This window comes from Ictidomys tridecemlineatus (genome assembly GCF_052094955.1).
Source record: "Ictidomys tridecemlineatus isolate mIctTri1 chromosome 1 unlocalized genomic scaffold, mIctTri1.hap1 SUPER_1_unloc_4, whole genome shotgun sequence".
Lineage (NCBI taxonomy): Eukaryota > Metazoa > Chordata > Mammalia > Rodentia > Sciuridae > Ictidomys > Ictidomys tridecemlineatus.
Genome location: NW_027520945.1, coordinates 303,639 through 322,708, shown reverse-complemented (window position 1 = coordinate 322,708; position 19,070 = coordinate 303,639). Strand labels below are relative to the sequence as shown.

Here is a 19,070-nt window from a genome sequence, read left to right as displayed (position 1 = left end):
AAAGCAAATATCTACACCAGATGTTATGTTTTAATATAGATCTGACTTTGGATATGATCTAAGAAAATGAAGATTTGGCATATATTTTTAGAAAGTTTTCCTTCCTGTGTTGATATTTTATTAATAATTGCATATTTTCTCTAAAAATACCTCTTAACATATCATATGATAATACTACCCTGGATATTAAACTCCTAGTCATGTTTTCCAATTATGTAATGATAGGGTAGTACAGAGAGAGTCATGGAATTCATTCTGTGAGAGACTCTAACTTCCTTTTATACTCTTGATCAAAATCTATTTGGAGGGGCTGGAAATGTGGCTCCGGCGGTGGTGGGCTCGCCTGGCATGCGTGCGGCCCGGGTTCGATCCTCGGCACCACATACCAACAAAGATGTTGTGTCCGCTGAGAACTAGAAAATGGGTGTTGAGGATTCTCTCTCTCTCTCTCTCTCTCTCTCTCTCTCTCTCTCTCTCCTCTCTCACTCTCTCTTTAAAAAAAATCTGTTTAAAAATACAGAATACATTTGCCTGCTTGAGAAAATAATGGACATAAAAAGACATTTAACTGATTATTTGTCCTTGTTGAGCTATTTGTAACCTATCAGGCCCAGTCTTGGGAATTTTAAAGATAAATGATTAGTATCCCTCCTTAATGTTTTTGTATTTGGTATTGTCAATTTGGTATTTTTTTACTTAAAACTTTCATTAAAATTTGGCTACAGACAGATAGTATACTCTTCTAAGTGTTCTCTGTAGAAAGAAGAAAAGTTTTCTGTGTAAATTTTTGATTGAAAAAAAAAAGATCCAAATATAGATTATTAGCACTACAACGATGTTCCAGTCACCAGGCTCATTCTGACACCTGACCTAGGAATAACTTTGCATTAATCTTCCCAAGGAATCATTATGTTCTGCTCACAGGCATGTGGACAAATAGCAGGAAACAGTAGTTAAATAGGATTATACAGTTTAGGGATTTAATTGCAGGAACATTGAATATGCCTGGGAATCTGCTTTTGATACTTACTATGCTTACTCTATTATATAGTTTTTGTTTTAAGACCATACAGCATATTGATATGAAGATACGAAAAAAATCTAAGGAAGGATGAAACAGTTAATGGGAGAAAAGGAATATTTTTAAAGAAATAATAATTAAAAATTCTATGTAGCAAAATATTATCTCTCCTGCCCTATTAGTTCCCTATTAGTTATTATTCTCAAAATAGTTTTTCAAATGTCCCAAGAATAAATGAGGTGAGATTAATGTAAATGTCCATGACAATGACAAATGGCTTCAGAAAATCTGGCATAAACAGATCAATAGTTATAAAGATACATACACACTATGGAATATTATTTGACCTCAAAAAAATAAACAAACCCTGTCATTTTGTGACAACAGATGTACCTGGAGGACGTTACATTAAGTGAAATAAAAAAGATAAATACAGCATGATCTCATTTGTATGTGGAATATAAAATAGTCAAAGTCATTGAAGCAGAGAATAGAATGGTTGTTTCTGGAAGGTAGGAGGTGGAGGAAATGGGAGTGATATTTTCAAAAGTAGAAAGTTTTTGTTAGAATATAAGTTCTGGAATCTATTGTACAGCCGGTAGACTACAGTTGATAATGCGATGTATAGCTGAAAATGGCTATGTAGATCTTAAATATTCTATCAAAAAAGTGAGCTAAATACTGTGTTAAGTAGCTGCCTTTAGTCACCTTATAATGTATAAACACATCAAAAGATTGTTTTACACCATAAAAATTTACAATTTTATATGTCAATTCAACTTTAACACAGCTGGAGAGGTGCATATTTTAAAAAGCTGGAAATTATTACAAGAGTTTTCCATAATTAAAAATATAAAGAATAAATAGCATCATTCTAAAAAATCTAAAAGAAACATAATATCAGATGATATATCTAAAAGATCTCATAGGTTGATCTATGGTCAAAATACAACTTTCTAATCAAAGTACAATGGAGATCACATACATAATTTTCTAGTAGCCACATTTTAAAAAATTAAAAATAAAAAGTAAACTTACTTTAAATAAAATATTTCAATTAAGCCAACATGTTCAAATAGTGAATTTCCATCATATAATCAATATAAATTTAAGGAAAAGAAACTATACATCCTTCATTTTATATCAAGTCTTCAAATTCCCAACCTGGAATAGCAACAGCTGAATCATTCATTTGGCTAGTGGCTGATTTACTGGATAGCATCCATTTAATATGTTCCAATCCTGAAGTTTGTTTGCACTTTTCTAAACAAATCCTTTAAGATGATAGTTGGATATTGAATCAAAATAAAATCAGGTGCCATTCATATTCTAATGTGAAGAAAGGCAGTTCCCTTTTTAAAACAAAACAAAAACAAAATTTTCTCTGGGCTAAAGGCAAATGTTAGTGTAAGCACATTAGAAATCCTCTGTGGATATCATGAGCTCTGTAATGTTTTGAACAATCAATCAATCAATCAATCAATCAATCAATAATATTTTTTAGAAAAAACAAGAAAATAGAAATTAAATAAACCGGTATACATAAAGAAACACTTCAAAAAATTATTTTGCTGTGTAAATGGTTTTTAAAAGCAAAAGCATGGATCATGCTATTAGCATTGAGTTGCAACAGAAGAAGAGCCTAAGGAAGTCAGGAAGCATCTCAGTTTAGCAGACCGGTCACAGGAAGAGCCTTTCGCATCATGCATCTTATTTCAAAACTTGGAACTGACAATCTTCGAAAGTTGAAAACAGCAGGGCACATAACAATTGGGTACTTCATTACATGCTAATGACTCAGTATATTTGTAAAATTATGTAAGGTAGGCAGAGATATGATCGATCATTAGAGTTTTATTTTTAGTATGCTACTTTTTTCACTGAAATTTCTATTTAATGCTAACAGCACTCTGTTTCTATAGTATGCATATCTTACCACTCTATGATCAATAGATTTCTGGAAGTTTGTGTTTACATGTCTTCATTTTACTTGCTTAATACTTTAGTCATAATATTTAAGGATCAACATGAAATACAAAAGGAAAAATGGAGAAGGGAGTTTTTTTTTAAGTATAAATTTTTGGAGGGCCAGAAAAACATTTTGATTATTTGGTTGTTAGCTTTAATTTCCCCCAAAAGAGTATGCCATACAGTACCTGATGAGTAATTCCAGAATAAAACATCCTTAATCAGATCTTCAGAAGCAAAGAAATGAAGCATTTGATCAAGAATGGTCTCTTTTACAGATAAAATCCCTTTACTTTCAGGATCATATATGTAAGAGGAGAAGACAGCATTTTAAAAGCAATTATACTATCCCAATTCTTAGTCAGATTTAGGTGAAAGAGACAGGAAGGGGGAAGTTGAGGTTTGTTACATGGAATAAATTCATTCTGAATGTTATATTCTTGATTGAAATCAAATCAGAGGTTTCCTGAAGGCAGGAAGAAAATCTAAGGATGGAGATTTCCCTTCTCATTCTTTGGCCAATACCATTTTTGCCCATGATGGTAATTTTACCCATTTTGTTATTATCAAGGTTGAGAATTGACACATATTCTCCAAGTGTCTGACAAATAAGCTTTGATAATCTTAAGACTTGATATGTATATATGTATTTATAATAAATCATGTATATATGTAAATATATACATATGAATTTATGATATGGAAACACAGATGGCCAAAATCTACCAAACATAGCATTCTCAAAGTTATCAAATTATATTTTAAACCCAACAACTGCAACTTGGAAATTTTTGTGTAAACAGTTTAAAAAATTTTTTTTGAACATATACAATTAGCTGGATTCCACTGAGTAGCTAACATGAGTTTCAAAAAGGGGTGGGTAAGCACGCCTGATGGCAGCATTGCTACACACAGCCCCACCATCAAACATGCCTTTGTTCTTTAAGAATATGTTTTTTTCTGACCACTTGTAATGTAATGTGCCTTGTTCAGGCTTTTGCTGAAAAATTAACCACTGCACCTGTGCAGAAAGATTTCTACCTATGTGCCTCAAAGTCTGCACATCTACAAGAACATTGTTATGCATCCAGATACCATGTTTTTGAGTCACTTCTATGTCACCGGTCAAGAAATGGTTTGAGTTTCAGAAAAGTTAAGCGATTTATGCCATTAACTGAGAGGAAAAATAATTATGAAGAGCAAAGGGCTTTGCATTTTTCAATCTGCAGTCACTATTCTAAAGAAAGAATGTGGCCTTGGAACTGTGAAATAACTTTGTCCTTCATAAAAAGCTGCATTATGACCATGTATTGCAAAATAATATGCCCTGTGCACTGGAGTGCAAACAAGAATTTCTGAAGCTCTTTGGAAAGCATATGTACAGTTTAATCGATCTTGCAAAAATATATGACATGATATTGAATAAGGCCCAAAGCAAAGTACATGTTAAGCTATTGAATGTGACTATTTTTTCCTTTCCTCTATACAATGTTTCTCTTCTGCCTTGGATTCTCAAGAGAGTAAACTAGTTTCACTGACAATATAAACATGAACTAAACATCTACCAGATGACAAAAACCTGACTGTGATCTTAATTTATCCTTTCCTAACTGCGCAAATTTTAGCAAAGCATCTAACTTTTCTGTACCTCCTTTCCTTGTCTATTAAATGTGGACAATGTATGTATCCCAATAAAATCTCAGAAATGTTTATGAGAAAAAATGAGGTGGCATTTATGAAAGTTTGCATGTGATATTATCACAAATATTTAACAACCATTCTACATGGAGCTGACAAATACTTTACAATGATATATATATAGAAACGGAAATATTTTTTGCCACATTCTCAAGCTTCCTTTTGACCTATTTTTTTAAATATTTGAAAAGATGCCTTTTTTGTACCAAGACATAGCTGCATTATAGACAGTGGTATCTACTCTGATAATGATCATCACACATGCCAGCTGTGTAAGCACAGGGAAGAGACACGGGCTTCTTCCCTATTGGCTGGAGAGGAGCTAGTAGACTGATGCTGAGGAACTGGAGGAAGGCAGGAGCAGATGAGTCTTCCTTTGTGCCCCACAGTGGGACACACTTATCTTCCCCAAAACAAAAGGGATCATTGAGATGATTAAACTTGGAAGAGTCGCTTCATAATCCTTTATTTTTCTAAAAAATAGTTAGCTGCAAAAAATGTAGAAAATTTGTATTTTATACTTTTTGAAAAAGGCAAATTTGGTAAATCTTACACCTGGTATACACTAGGAGTATTTTTAAAATATTTTAAATATTCAAAATAAAATCATAAAGTAGAGGACATACCACAAACTATGTCCATACTGGGTGATATATACTGTGAATAGGCCTGTGCATGTGGTTGCCAATTTTAGTTTTAGACATAAAGAAACTAGGAACAGGGAATTTTGAAACTTTCCCATGACCTCATTGTGTGTTTACGACTTGGTGATTCCACTTACATTTGTCTGAGGAAATAGATACAAACTTAATAAAAAAGCAAATGGCTAGATGTAAAATGAACCTAAAATAAAATGCAATCCAATCAATGTTACAAACACTTTCATTGATCATAATATACATTGCCTTGTGTCTTTGTTTTTTGTAGTGCTAGGGACTGGAACCGACACACACACACACACACACACACACACACACAGAGTCAAACAAGTACTCTACCACTGAGATACACTCCCAGTCTCACATTGACCTTCTTTTGGCAGTATTGGAATTGAACCCAGGTGTGCTTTACCACTGAAGTATATCCCCAACCATTTTTAGTTTTTTGATTTGGAGTAGAGGTTTTGTTAATTTTACTGAGGCTGCTATTTAAACTGCAATTCTTCTATCTTAGTCTCCTAAATAGCTGGGACTTTAGGTAAGGGCCACAGCCTTCAACCTGCTTTGAAACTTTTAAAAAAAAGTATTTTATATTGTATTTGGGATGACCATCGTGTTGGTCAACTTTTCACTGCTGTTTCCAAAATACCTGATGAGAACAACATTGAGAAAGAAAAGTTTATTTTGAACTCACAGTTTCAGATATCTCAATTCCTGGTAGGATTACTCAAGGCCTGAGGTGAGGCAAAAATCTTATGACAGAAAGGTGAAGCAGAGGAAAAGTGCTCACTTCACAGCAGCCAGGAAATAGGGGGAGAAAGAAAGAAGTAAGAAGAAAATATAAATACACATGGCCACACTCATCATGACCTACTTCCTCAAGCCAGGCCCTAACTGCTTTCACTTATCATCCAGCAGTCTATTCAAATTAAAATTATTAATCCATCAAATGGACTAATCCACTGATGGCATCACAGTCCTAAGGGACTAATCATTTCACCTCTCAGGATTGCTGCAGTTCCTAATACATGAGCTTTGGGTGGGAAAAGTCCAGATACAAACATAACAATAAGAATTTAATGACATGTGTTATATGTAAGATAAAGTGTGGATTATGACTCTAAGTCCTTAAGAAATTTTCTACTTTTCCTCATTATTAGAAAATATTCTAATTTATTTGTCATAAACATATAATGAAATCTCTCAATTTTTGTCATAACAGTTTTAATTTCACTATGTGAAGAACATAAAATATAAATTTTAGACACACAAGTATTATTTTTAAATATTTTAACTTTTTTAAAATAGAATGTAATTTAAACTACTTGAAGATTTTTAAATTATAAGATGAAAACATCTGGACTAAGAGTCATAATAAAAGGTTAGGCGTACCTGAATTTCAGTGAACAAATAGGAGGTTATCTGAAAAGTATTAAATACCCAAATATATGATGAAAATTTTATTTAATGTATCATCAACATAAAGAAATTCCAATGACAATTTATTATATTACATAAAAATTATTATATTCATTGAGAAAGAAAATGAAAGTAACTTGAATTAAGATTATGATTTTGATATTGCTACTGAATATACTGAACTTTGTTGTTAATCTCTTTGATTATATGATGTATAATTTCACAGATGTGTATGAAAACTTATGTGATATCCTCACAATTATCTGGCATGAGATATTATTCAACTTTTATTGAATTCTACTCTTCTTTTAGCACTTAACTCTGAAAGCTCAGCTAAACAGAAAAGATGTATTTTCTAGGATGTTGAACAAGCATGAATCCATGGTCTGCTAAAGTGACTTCACAGAGAAATACTCACAAAAAATAGGAGTTAAGAGGCATGTAATGAAATTTCTAAAGGGAGCTAACTTCCTGTCTTTGTATAAGACTGTCAGAATTGGTTTGAACAGCTCTAGGACACATCAAGGCATGAAGAAGGACATTGAGTAAATTAATTGATGCACTTGATTTTACATTCCATTTTCAAGCATCTACAAAGCCCATCCAAGATTTGACAAAAAATAGTATTATGATTTTTTTTGGAATGTCAAACATTTTCTTTTCTTCAGTAGTTACAATTACCTCTAAAATTTTGTATTTTCCTTCTCAATTATTTTTCAGTGAAGAGTAGAAACAAGAGTTATGTACAGTCTTCATCATGCTTCCTTCTCAAGTGCAAAGTCTGAATGGCTTGCATGATAGTAATATGGTCATTCTATTTCATGGTTTTTACATTTGCTGAACGACTACTATTTGAAACACTAATCCTTTATATGGCAGATATGAACAAAATTCAGAGATACTTTTGTTAAATATAATGGTCTACTATTCTCCAAGTTGATGTTGCATTTTGGACGCAAAATTTTAAAAATGAAAGGAAAAGAAACTGCTGAAATTAAAATTAGGTACCCTGAGAGGAACAATCGTATTGAAATCAGCATTGTCTTTAGATATTTTTTACATGTATATTTTTAAGTAGCACTACATTCCTTTAATTTTTCACCTTTATATTTATAACCTTATTTATAACTACAAAGATTGATGTGAAAAGTGCCCCTTTTCAATAACCCTAGAAATGAAGATATATACTACAGGTACTTATGTTTTGAGCAATCATTATGCAAATAATGGAATTAAGAAATATTTTTTTCTCAGTATAGATTGTATCTATATGACCATGCAAACACTGTAAGACCACAAGTCAAATCTTATGTGAATGAAAGACTTATCTGTGTCCAGGAAGGGCAGTCCAGAAAACACCTTAGCCTTTCTATGTGAATGTCTGATGCATACAAAATAGTATTATATATTCATTAAAATTGCTTTAGTTTATTAAATTATGGATGTTTTAATATAAACTTCAGCTATTTTGTGGTAATAGATTAACAAATGATTAGTTATCATTAACAGATTTTTTTTTCTTTTGGATTATAAAAATTAAATTATACCTAAAAATCAAATTTAAACTAAGCCTATTCACAATTACTGCACTTTCTCAGATTAGAAACACAATATAACCATTAAACAGAAATCTATTTTGGTAAAATCAGAACACTTAAAACATTCTCCTTTTATATAGGTGCTTATAACAGTGATAATGCCAAAATACATTGCTAACATTTCTGTGTTATGTTAGACACTCTAGAAGTGCAGACTATGGTAAGTTTATTTTTAAAGCCCTATGGCAAAAGTGAAAATGAAAAAAATCCTTTGGACAGGAAAGAAAAACATGGGGTTGCAAATAGCATTAGGTGATGACCTGCATACACTTGAACATGCCCATGGGGGGAAATGGCTGTGACTGCCCCTGATAGATAGCAAAAGGCTCATTTTAAGAAAGAAAGAAAGAATGGGGCATTTCAGGGAACATCTATTACTCTTGTGAATTAAAGGTATGAATGTAAATCATAAGACAGTTTCTGGGCTTTCTGCAGATAAGATATCTGCATATGAATGCTTTGTGTTTTAATGATTCATTCCTGTAAAACTTTACATTGATGATGTAATGGTACTAAAGTGTCTTCACCATGGTATTATATATAACTATATACAAATTTATTCTTTATGATGCTATGTTAATCTGAAATTGAACATCTTTCTTTTGTACTTAGCTCTGAAAAGCTATGGGATGATCTTAAATCACAATCACAGCCTCCTAATGTGTAGGAGTAATTTATTTGTTTTAATGCAGTATAGTTGAGTAAGATTTATTTTCTGAGATATCCAAAAACACAAAGAAAGTATTATTTTCTGCTCTTTCCCTTCCTGCAAGACAGCTTTTAAAAATAGGATCATTTAAAAAAATACAGTGACATAAAGAGCTAAAAATGCTTAGAGGATAGCTACTGGGCATTTATCCCTTGCTAAGTGGCTTTCTCCCTCTAAGATCACTGAAAATGTTATTTTGAACGATATTCCCGTACATATTCCATATGAAATTTAATGTACATAAATCTGCATTAAAAATTAAACATTGAGGGCTGGAGATGTGGCTCAAGCAGTAGCGCGCTCACCTGGCATGCGTGCAGCCCTGGGTTCGATCCTCAGCATCACATACAAACAAAGATGTTGTGATACTCTCTCTTGCTCTCTCTCTCTCTCTCTCTCTCTCTGAAAAACAAATAAACATTGAAAACTGTCAATGGAGCCAAAACTTGTAAAGGTAATTTCATTTTTTTCTTGGTAGGGTTTGTGTGCATCAAACAAGAAGCCAGAATTTTACTTGGATACAATAGTGAGAAACAGACCATGTAATATTAAATAGCTTAATGGTGCTTTACTGAACATGTTATTTTGAATGTAATGTTTCTTACTCTTAACTTTTATTAGATATTAAATTACTATTATCAAATAAGTTGTGTTTTATTAACAAAAATATAGTAACTGACCAAAAATTTCTTCTCTACATGATTTATTGAGTAAACACTCAGGAGATTAGTTCCAGGACTCCCTGTGGAAACCAAAATCTCCAGATGCTTAAGTCCCATATATAGAATCAAGTAAAATTTGCATATAATTATATATATATATATATATATATATATATATATATATACACACACACACATACACATATATATGTAAACTTTAGAATATCTCCAGATTACATATAATACCTAATTCAATGCAAATGTTATGCAAATAACTGGAATGCTGCATTGTTTAGGGTATAGTGACAAGAAGAATGTTTCTACATGTTCAGACAGACATAATTTGTTTTTCAAATATTTTCTATGTATGGTTGGTTGAATACCTGGGTGTGGAACCCATGTATATAAATATGAATGGTCCAGTGTAACCTCATTCACTTTTGTTTGGAGGAAGCATTTTTAACTGTTAAACAAAGTATATTTTCTCATAATTATATTATGAAATTGCTTGATAATTATATATTAGATATCTGATAGTACTTTAAAAAAGAATAATAATTAATATATACCTGTTAAATATATCAATGAACATATATATATATATTTTAACCTGAACTTATAAAATATTCGTCATCATCTCCAAATAAATGAGCCATGATTGTAAGGGCAACATTGCACATGTAAGGTGAAAAACACTAAGCAACTCAGTCTTTCATTTTAACAGTCATGGTAGGGCTGTGTAGAAAAAGAAAAATAAGCTCTATTAACAAAATTTTATTCTCCAAAGACAATTCATGTCAAATACGAAAAACAAAAAGCACAGACCTGGTCCCAGAGCCTCAGGCTGGAGTATGAGGGAAAGCAGAGCTGGCTCAGGCCTCTGGGATCAGCTGGACCTTAGCACACAGCAGAAGCTGGGACAGAGGAGCAGAAAGAGTGTGGAAGTGGTGTTGCTGTACAAATAGGCAGAGAGGCACAGGGTAAGGATCACAGCGCAGCTGCTAAGACAGCATGGACTGCTGCAGGGCCTTCTGCAGCAACCGCTGCCTCACCAGCAGGCGCACCACTTCCTCCGAGTGCTTTGTGAGCCATTTCCTGGCCTGGTCATGTGTGACCATGGTCATGTCCCAGCCATTCCCCTGCATGATCTTGTCTCCGATCTGCAGCCCAGCAATTTCAGCAGGACCTCCTACATTCACGTGTGTGACATAAATGCTCTTGTCTGTCTTATCTTCTGAGAAGGGATGTTGAGAGGGAACCTGGTCAATTCCACCACCAATGCTGAAGCCCAAGATTAAGTTCTTTCTTTGATGCATCTTGTGAATTTCAACTCTTTGCATAATGGCAGTGACCAGCTGGCCCAGTATGTAAGACATCTTGACCCGACCTAGCAATGAAGTATACCTGAGGGAAGCCTGCAGTGATAATGCCAGCCTCTGCCAGATTTTTTATAAACCATTTATTTAATCATCATAGAGACCCTAAGAAGTCACTATTGTAGAAACAAGGAAACTGACATTCATGGAAAATAATTAACTATTCCCCAAGTAATGCTAGATATGTAATTATTTTAAAACCATTAAGTTTAGAAAACAGACAAAAATAACCACAAACTATGACAAGAACAAATTATTATTTTCTTAGGTTTTGTTTTTCTGTGTTTTGTCATATATCTGGCTACTGGAAAATTTAATCAGCAAATGGGCCACTCAGTCCCTTTCCACTCTAGAACAAAAAATAAAAAAATTATACAATCCTTAAAATTATCTAGTTTTCAAACTTTGATAAAAGTGTGAAGTGTGCAAATGTAAAATTTGAATGAGCAAAGTGATCAGAAATATCAGAATACTCATCTCTCTGAAAAATTGTGTATGAGCACACACACACAATCACACAGGTGTACACTTTGCAGGGGATGAAACCCAGAGCCTTAAGTTGATAAGGAAGTGCTCTATCCCTGAGCTGAATCCCTAGCCTTTGGATATTTTAAATTTTGAGTTAGGGTTTCCCTAAATAGTCCAGGCTGTGCTCTAACTTACAATCCTACCTCAGGCCTCCAAGTCCCTGGGATTACAATGTGCCACCAAATCCAGCTTCTCTGAAGAATGTTTTGAATAACATCTGAACTGTATAGTATTTGGGGGCTTTTTTTTTTCTCCTGTAGGTAGATTAGAGAGAAATATTTTTTAAGAGAGAGAGAGAAGAGAGAGAGATTATTTTTTAATATTTATTTTTCAGTTTTCGGTGGACACAGCATCTTTATTTTAGTTTTATTTGGTGTTGAGAATCAAATACACCACCCTGTGCATGCCAGGTGAGCAGATTACTGATTCAGCCACATCCCCAGCCCTGAGAAATTTTGTTTTAATGAGAGTGTATTTGTTTTCAGTGGTATAAATACATACTTTATACCATTTGCAGATGGCAATATTTAAATGAAACCTATTGACTTTAAAAATGTTAACTGTGACAGGTGAGAACATAGTGAATTCATTTGGACCTTCAAAAAGGAGGAAAACCATTCTTTAATTTATAAGACAGAGATATACATGCATAATCAAAACATAATATGAAAACAGTTGTAGGTATAAGATATTCAGGGAAGAAATAGGTAAATATAAACACATGGTTGATAAAGATGTCAAGAGGATTTGTAATTGAGATGCTAGACAACATCTAGAGAAATTGTCTAGACAGCAGTATCCTGAGAAATTGTCTTCCCAGAGCAGACATACCTTGCAGTGTCTCTGTGGGTTAACATCTGCAAGGGTCCTAGTGAATACTCAAAGGGTACATCTGAAGCTCCCTGTCAGTTTCACAAGCAGTATCCAGTATGTAACCATAATATTCATAAATCTACACATGATTTTTTCCATTTGAAAATTCTAAAGACTATCATAATTCAGCAGATCACATCACTGAATAAGTGATTGAGCTCAAATAGCTGTATGTCATGGGAATATAAAGAACAAACTGAAGAGTTCAGAAACAGAACCAAATACACATGAAGACATTGCTCCTGATGTAGAACTATAGCATAACAAGTCATCACAGCAGTGACACTGATGACACAGCATTCTTTCTAACTGAAGAAATAAAACTATCTCACCCAATATTCAAAAAGAAATTCTAGATTTTTACTACGTAAATGTAAATGTGAATAAGCAAAGATTAAGATTTTACATGACATCATAAGAGAAAACCTTTCTTACATATCTAGATAGGAAGGAATTTCTTATGACACAACAAAAGAGAAAAAAATTTAAAATTTATATGTGAAAGTCTTGACATCCACTGACCCCCCCAAAAAAATTTTCCTAACCAAATGCCTACAATTTTTAATTATCTAGACATGTTCCCAATAATATGTCATTCCAAGTTAACGCCTATTCAAATTATAATTTTGTGGTTTCTGGTGAAGTTTAGTGATTTAATATAATCAAATACCCATATACTGAGTATGCACTAATGGTTTCTCAGAAAGTGTGCATTTGCTATACAATATTGAAGATCAAAACAGAGGGGCAAAGAAGAAAGAAGGAGAACAAAAATCATCAATTACTTTTTCTCTTTCTCTCTCCTCCCTGTCTTTGTTGTCTCCTTGAGAGTTCCAGGGTGAGATCACTCTTCACATAGGTTCCTACTTACTGGTTGGCCTTGGGTAGGTTTATCTGTTTCTAAGTAATGAGCTGGAATGCTATAGTGATATTGAGGGACATCTGACCTGTCAATCAGAGCTGCCATTTGGGAGGTCTTTAAAGGGCTCCTACAATGTTGGGCTGCCTTTTTTGTTTCTTTTTATAAGAATTTTCAAACAAGATACTATTTTATTCTCTTTAAAAATCGTCAAACTGCAGTGTGACTCCATGGTTTTTCTGGATTTGTCTGGAACTGTCATATGGGGAAAGAGATTTCACTGGGGGAATTGTTTTTAATGCTTACAAGGTCTTCTAATAAGGCACACACTTAGGTTAAGCATTGCGTTTAAGACAGATGAGACTGTAGCAACACCCCCACCCTCACACATACTCACTAAGAAAAGCATACTGCCATCTTATTTAGTCATTTTGCAACTTAATATTTTAAAGTTTGTTTGTAATGTTTTTCTAAACTATGAAAGTAGGAACTGCATACTTTATACTTTCAGTAATTATTTTAAACTAATTGATCCAAAGGATGTATTTCTGCTACAGATTTTTATAATTTCATAGTTAAGTTTTCTGCATTAGCACAACAAGGAATCCCAAGAATCTGACAAGGATCTCAAATATCAGAACAATTCATTGGCACCAGCAAAGGATAATATTTCTGGTATGGTTTAGGTATCAGGTGTCCCCAAAAGCTTATGTGTGAGACAGTGTAAGAAACTTTAAAGGTAAAGTGAATGGGAAAAGATGAATTTAACCTACTCAATACATTCATCCTCTGACAGGGATTAACTGGGTCTAACTGCAGACAGGTAGAATGTGGCTGGAGAAAGAGGGTTCCTGGCAATGTGCCTGTGCAAATGGTACCATTTGCTAATGATCATCTATCAACAAACTTTATAAAAAAATCATTAACTTCAATTCAACATATGAAAATTTTAAAAAATGGAAAAATAACTTTTGAGCTCAAAACCTGAGTGTTGAATAATAGTAGAGACGAAGAAGTTATTTAAGAAATGTGAGAAAATACTGAATAAAACTGGACCAATTGACTGGGGTAAGGTGGGAAGAATGAGTCCAGTTATATTTCAGGCCCCTAGAATACCACATGCAAAAGTGAATGAATTGCAAAGAGAGCTAAGCTAAGCAGAAAAGAGTACAGGGCATCACACATGGACTCGCTATTCTAATTTAGCACACCTGGCATGCATGCGACACTAGAATATGCCAGTGGGTCCTTGATCCTTAAAACACATACAGGCAGATGCAGTTGTGGGCTCTTTCTCTTGCCTCTCTACCCCTTCAAGAGCATTAAACTAAACCCACATATGATCAGTCAAAAGGACACTTATGTCATTGGGGTAAAAATAAATTTACCTAAAAAATGCCACAATTTTTATTTTTCTGGTTGTGGATAAAATAATGCTAGTGCAAGTAAATTTGCTTACAGTTAAATAAGAAACTCATTATTTTCTTCATTCATGAACAACCAGAAACTTAAGTATACACTTTAAAACACAATGTGCATGTAACTGTTTAGAAACATTAAATTTTGAAATAGTCACATCAATAAAATAGAATGTTTTCAGTGGCTATCAAAGTATTTGGAAAAAACAAATTCTCCATTGATGATCCAACAATGGTCGACTTTTGTATTTCAGTTCAATTTTTTAACCAAGATTCTATCAGATAATTTAAAAGCCATTTTTTTAAAAAAAAATCATGATCAATTACCAGACACAAGGTTCAGCAGAAAATATTCTCAGGAAATATGGATGTGTCAAAATAAAAAATAGATATCCTTATGGTAATTTAGTAAAAAGTACCCAATGAAAACTTTTTTAAATGCTCATGGAAACCGAAAATTTGAGTGGCTTCTTTTTGATTTTGGAGAGAGCCTGAGCAAGGTGATGAAACTATTACTCAAAGTCTTTCATTTACATTTGGTGACAAAATAATTGGTACATTAGTAAAGATTTTAAAAGAAATCAATAGTTGGGACTCAAAGCATTCTTCTCCTCCTTAAACTATTTTCACTTAATGTTAAGATTTTCCTCATCTAAGAAGTCAAATGAGAAGCGAGTGCAGCTGGTTTTTCTTTGAACATGGGAACAGTGTTTAGAGTCATTATAAGTTTGATTATATCCAGAGATAGACTCTCCAAAAGGAAGATTTATCAACCAAGTTACTATAAGGTAAAAACATTCACAAATAGTTGTTGGAAAAGTTGTATATCAATAATAGTAAATGACATCTGCTCTGCCTCTTATAATAGGAGAAAGAAGGGTAAAATTTTCTAAATCTCATTTCTTTCCCTCTGTGCTTTGTTGATTTGTCTCTTGGGCTTGTTTATAATGGCTAATCAAAAGAGAAATGGGAAAGAGAGAGTGCATTGATCACATTGAAAATGGTGACTAGAGGAAGAAAAGAGGTCAATAGGATCAGAGGGAGGTAAAGAAAATGAGACAGAAATGGTATTGGTAGTAGCCTATATATGATACTCTATCAATAACTATATTATATGCAATTACTATGCAATATTAGTATGTCATATATGTTATATAATAATATTAGTATGTATAAAATCACAGATAACAGTGTGTTTGTGTGTGTGTGTGTGTGTGTGTGTGTGTGTGTGTGATAATTGTATATTACAGTATTGGTCACCTTGCTTAGAGTTTGGGAAAATTTGTCATGAACAAAGAGAACATGGAGGGAAACAGCTTTATATGCAAGAGTTTGAAAGGCCGGAAAAAGGAGTCTGAACTATATTTTGTACATACAACCTGCTTTGACAATTTTTCTAGAGGTTTAGCTTCTCACTTATTTTGCCTGCTGAACTTCCAGTTCTCTGGCTGGGAAAACGTGCAGAAACTGTGCTCAGGTTCAGTTTGTTTGATCAGCCTTTCTCTAGAGGCTTTTGCCTCTTCCAATGTAGTCCTGAGCCCTTTCCCCTTCTCTATTTGATATCCCTGTTCCGCTAAAACTCATGTTGAGATTCCAACTTCTAGTAACTCAGGATGTGGCTGTATTTATTAATGGGATCACTAAAATATTAAGGAAAGTGAGCCAGAATCCAGAATGATTGGTGTCCTTTTAAGAAGCAGTGACTAGGAATCAGACATGAAAAGAGGAAAGACTTCATGGAGACACCGGAAGGCAGCCACATACAAAGCAAAAAGAGAAGCTCAGAACAAACCAGCCTGCCCACCTTGACGTGGGCTCACAGCCTTCAGAACTGTGAGAATAAAAACCTGTGGTTTAAGCAACCCACCCTGATAATTTGTTATGGCAGTCCTGGCAAGCTTACCCCCAATAGGAAATCGACTTGCGTTTACTCCAGCTTTCTCAGTTTCAACCTCCCTTTTTCTCTCTTCAACTGCTCAAAACAACCAAGGTTTACTATACCAATGCTTCTCACAATAGGGCCACATACTTGCCATCTCTGAACTCAATGAGGGCCAGCCACCAAGATAAGACAGTGATCCTCAACCACAAAATGATTCCATATCTTATAATTCTTTCTACCCTGTCCCCAACTAACATCAAATGGGTTTGGGTGATATTCCCACTAAGTGTCCGCCAGCTGACCATGTTGGTGCCCTCATCCATAGACCAAATTCCAACATACACACTGTGTGTACTCATCAGATGTGTGCTCAGAGATAACCTACTGAGGCTTAGACATTTCTGGGGCATCTGATAGCAATGACACTCTTCACCAGGCAAAATGTGCCTTCATAACACACACACCAAAAAAAACTAGTGAGCTAAGCTCTGAGATTTGCTTAAGAGTCATTAAGACGAAAGGATTACATTTCCCAAGGAATTGGTTGGACAACATAAATATTTGCTTTGGTGGCTAAAATAGGCAAGTTTAATCCAAAAGAAGTTCAGATAAGAAAACACTGGCAATAGACTACAACTTTACAATATTCTCCAGTTCTGAGTATTTCAAACTCTTCAATAACCACTTTTGCTCTGCTCTGATTTTTTGCAAACTGATGTTGATTAACTACATTTTCTTCATATGTGAAAAAGATTTTTTAAGATGTTTCTTAATTCAAAGACTTTACTGGGATCTATAAGCCCCAGCCCCAGACACTCCACTTGCAGGGCTCATACATTAAATGACTGAACAATTCCCACATCTTCCAGAGGTAGCTACAAATATTTTCAGTTGACACAATAGCAAAAATGAGAAAGGGATTTTAAGATATTCACATCCCTGTTTTAAATGCCATCATTAAATATATTGGGAACATGAGTATAGAGTATGTCTAAAACTAGACTGGAGTATATTCTATTCTCAATTGCTTCTTGTGTCATGTAATCTGAAGCCATAATTGTCTTAGGTTAAATAATTAAGAACAAAGTAGCTGTAGAACAAGGAAAATTTTATTTTTTCAGAAACATTTTTAAATCTGTTAATCTATATTTATACAAGTAAGATGTCATATAAATTATTTTCAATCATATTCTATTGCTTGTCTCAATTTTCAAAAGAATACTATTTTATTTTGGGGTACTAAAATAATTACTTACAAAGATAATTAACTTGATGAATAGAGTAAAACGTTCACATAAGAACTAAAGAATGGAATAAAGACTATTTAGCCAAGACACATTAAGTTTCATCATGTGGTTATGGAAATTCTGATTTTTTTATAATTCTGGAAATTCTCTGTGTGAATCTGGTTCTGAGACATCGCAAAGACCATTTTTTACAGTATTTCAACAATTGAAACTTTAAAATAGTGTATATTTTAGTGATGACTTTTAAATGTGAATTTTTATTCACTACCATTGATTAGTTCTGTTACTAGAATTTACTCAAAACAAATTCAATTAATAGTCAAGTTAGGTTTCCTATAATGGACTTATAAAAAATTAAAGACTCTTCTTCAATTCTAAATAGTTGGTGCTATGTAAGAAAGTGATTTCACTGATGTTTAGCATGCAGGTGTGTCTCACAGCTGTGGTGGTGGTGGTCACATCAACCTATGGGCAGGATGAAGTCTCAGAGAACCATATTTGCAGAGTTGTACGGGACTGTCAACCTCTCAGGGCCAAACTTCTCAGCCTTTTTATACAAAGTCTTCTAAAGATGATTAATGTTTGCTTCAAGTCCTTTTTTTTCCACCCTACATTAAAAAGCCAAAACTAGTATTCTCTTTTCTTTTCTGATTGCTTGAGAGTTAAAAGGTTAATCCTATGTCCCTATCCTAAAAGAGCTTGAAAATCAAATAAATAAAATGTGGAAACTGAGAAAAAATTAAAAGAAAGAAAAATAAATGCTAAATCATCTAGCTACTAGTTATCTTGTCTTACCATTTTTAATTTTTGTAAATTAAGATCAAAGATAAATCAAAAGTTTCTAGCGTAAGTTAGATGAAATCAGAAAAGAGCAAAAAGTAGTTCATATAGCAAATATTTTGCTGACACCTGTAATTTCTAAAACCATTAAGAAGATTTCTATTAAAATTAATTTAATTTTATTGAAATTTATAGTAAATTATATTATTAATATAAAATAATATTTATATTAAATCTATGTAAATTAAATTAATATTGTAAAACTGTATTAAATTCATTTAAATAAATGTAATAAATTTTAAATATAAATAAGATCATAGTTAAATATAAATTAACTTTATTAAAATGATTAATAATATTAATAAAATAAATT

The 19,070-nt window shown here is 33.2% G+C and overlaps 2 protein-coding genes and 1 long non-coding RNA gene across 4 annotated transcripts in view; 1 reads left to right on the top strand and 2 right to left on the bottom strand.

The window, feature by feature from the left end:
- Positions 1 to 19,070, top strand: part of LOC120888244 (uncharacterized) — a 160,472-nt gene that overhangs the window by 78,551 nt on the left and 62,851 nt on the right. The window lies entirely within an intron of this gene.
- Positions 1 to 19,070, bottom strand: part of LOC101965612 (regucalcin-like) — a 237,350-nt gene that overhangs the window by 162,513 nt on the left and 55,767 nt on the right. Inside the window, exon 4 of the mRNA XM_078035590.1 lies at positions 9,378 to 9,474. The gene's annotated coding sequence lies outside the window, so the exon portion shown is untranslated. The remainder of the gene's footprint in view (positions 1 to 9,377; positions 9,475 to 19,070) is intronic.
- LOC101963971 (tax1-binding protein 3) lies at positions 10,566 to 11,111 on the bottom strand. The gene has a single exon (XM_005340958.2). The coding sequence runs from the start codon at positions 11,108 to 11,110 to the stop codon at positions 10,736 to 10,738; it is 375 nt and encodes a 124-aa protein (XP_005341015.1). The 5' UTR covers position 11,111; the 3' UTR covers positions 10,566 to 10,735.

Coding starts and splice junctions, on each gene's coding strand:
- LOC101963971 (XM_005340958.2), bottom strand. CDS start 11,110: ATGTCTTACATACTGGGCCAGCTGGTCACTGCCATTATGCAAAGAGTT.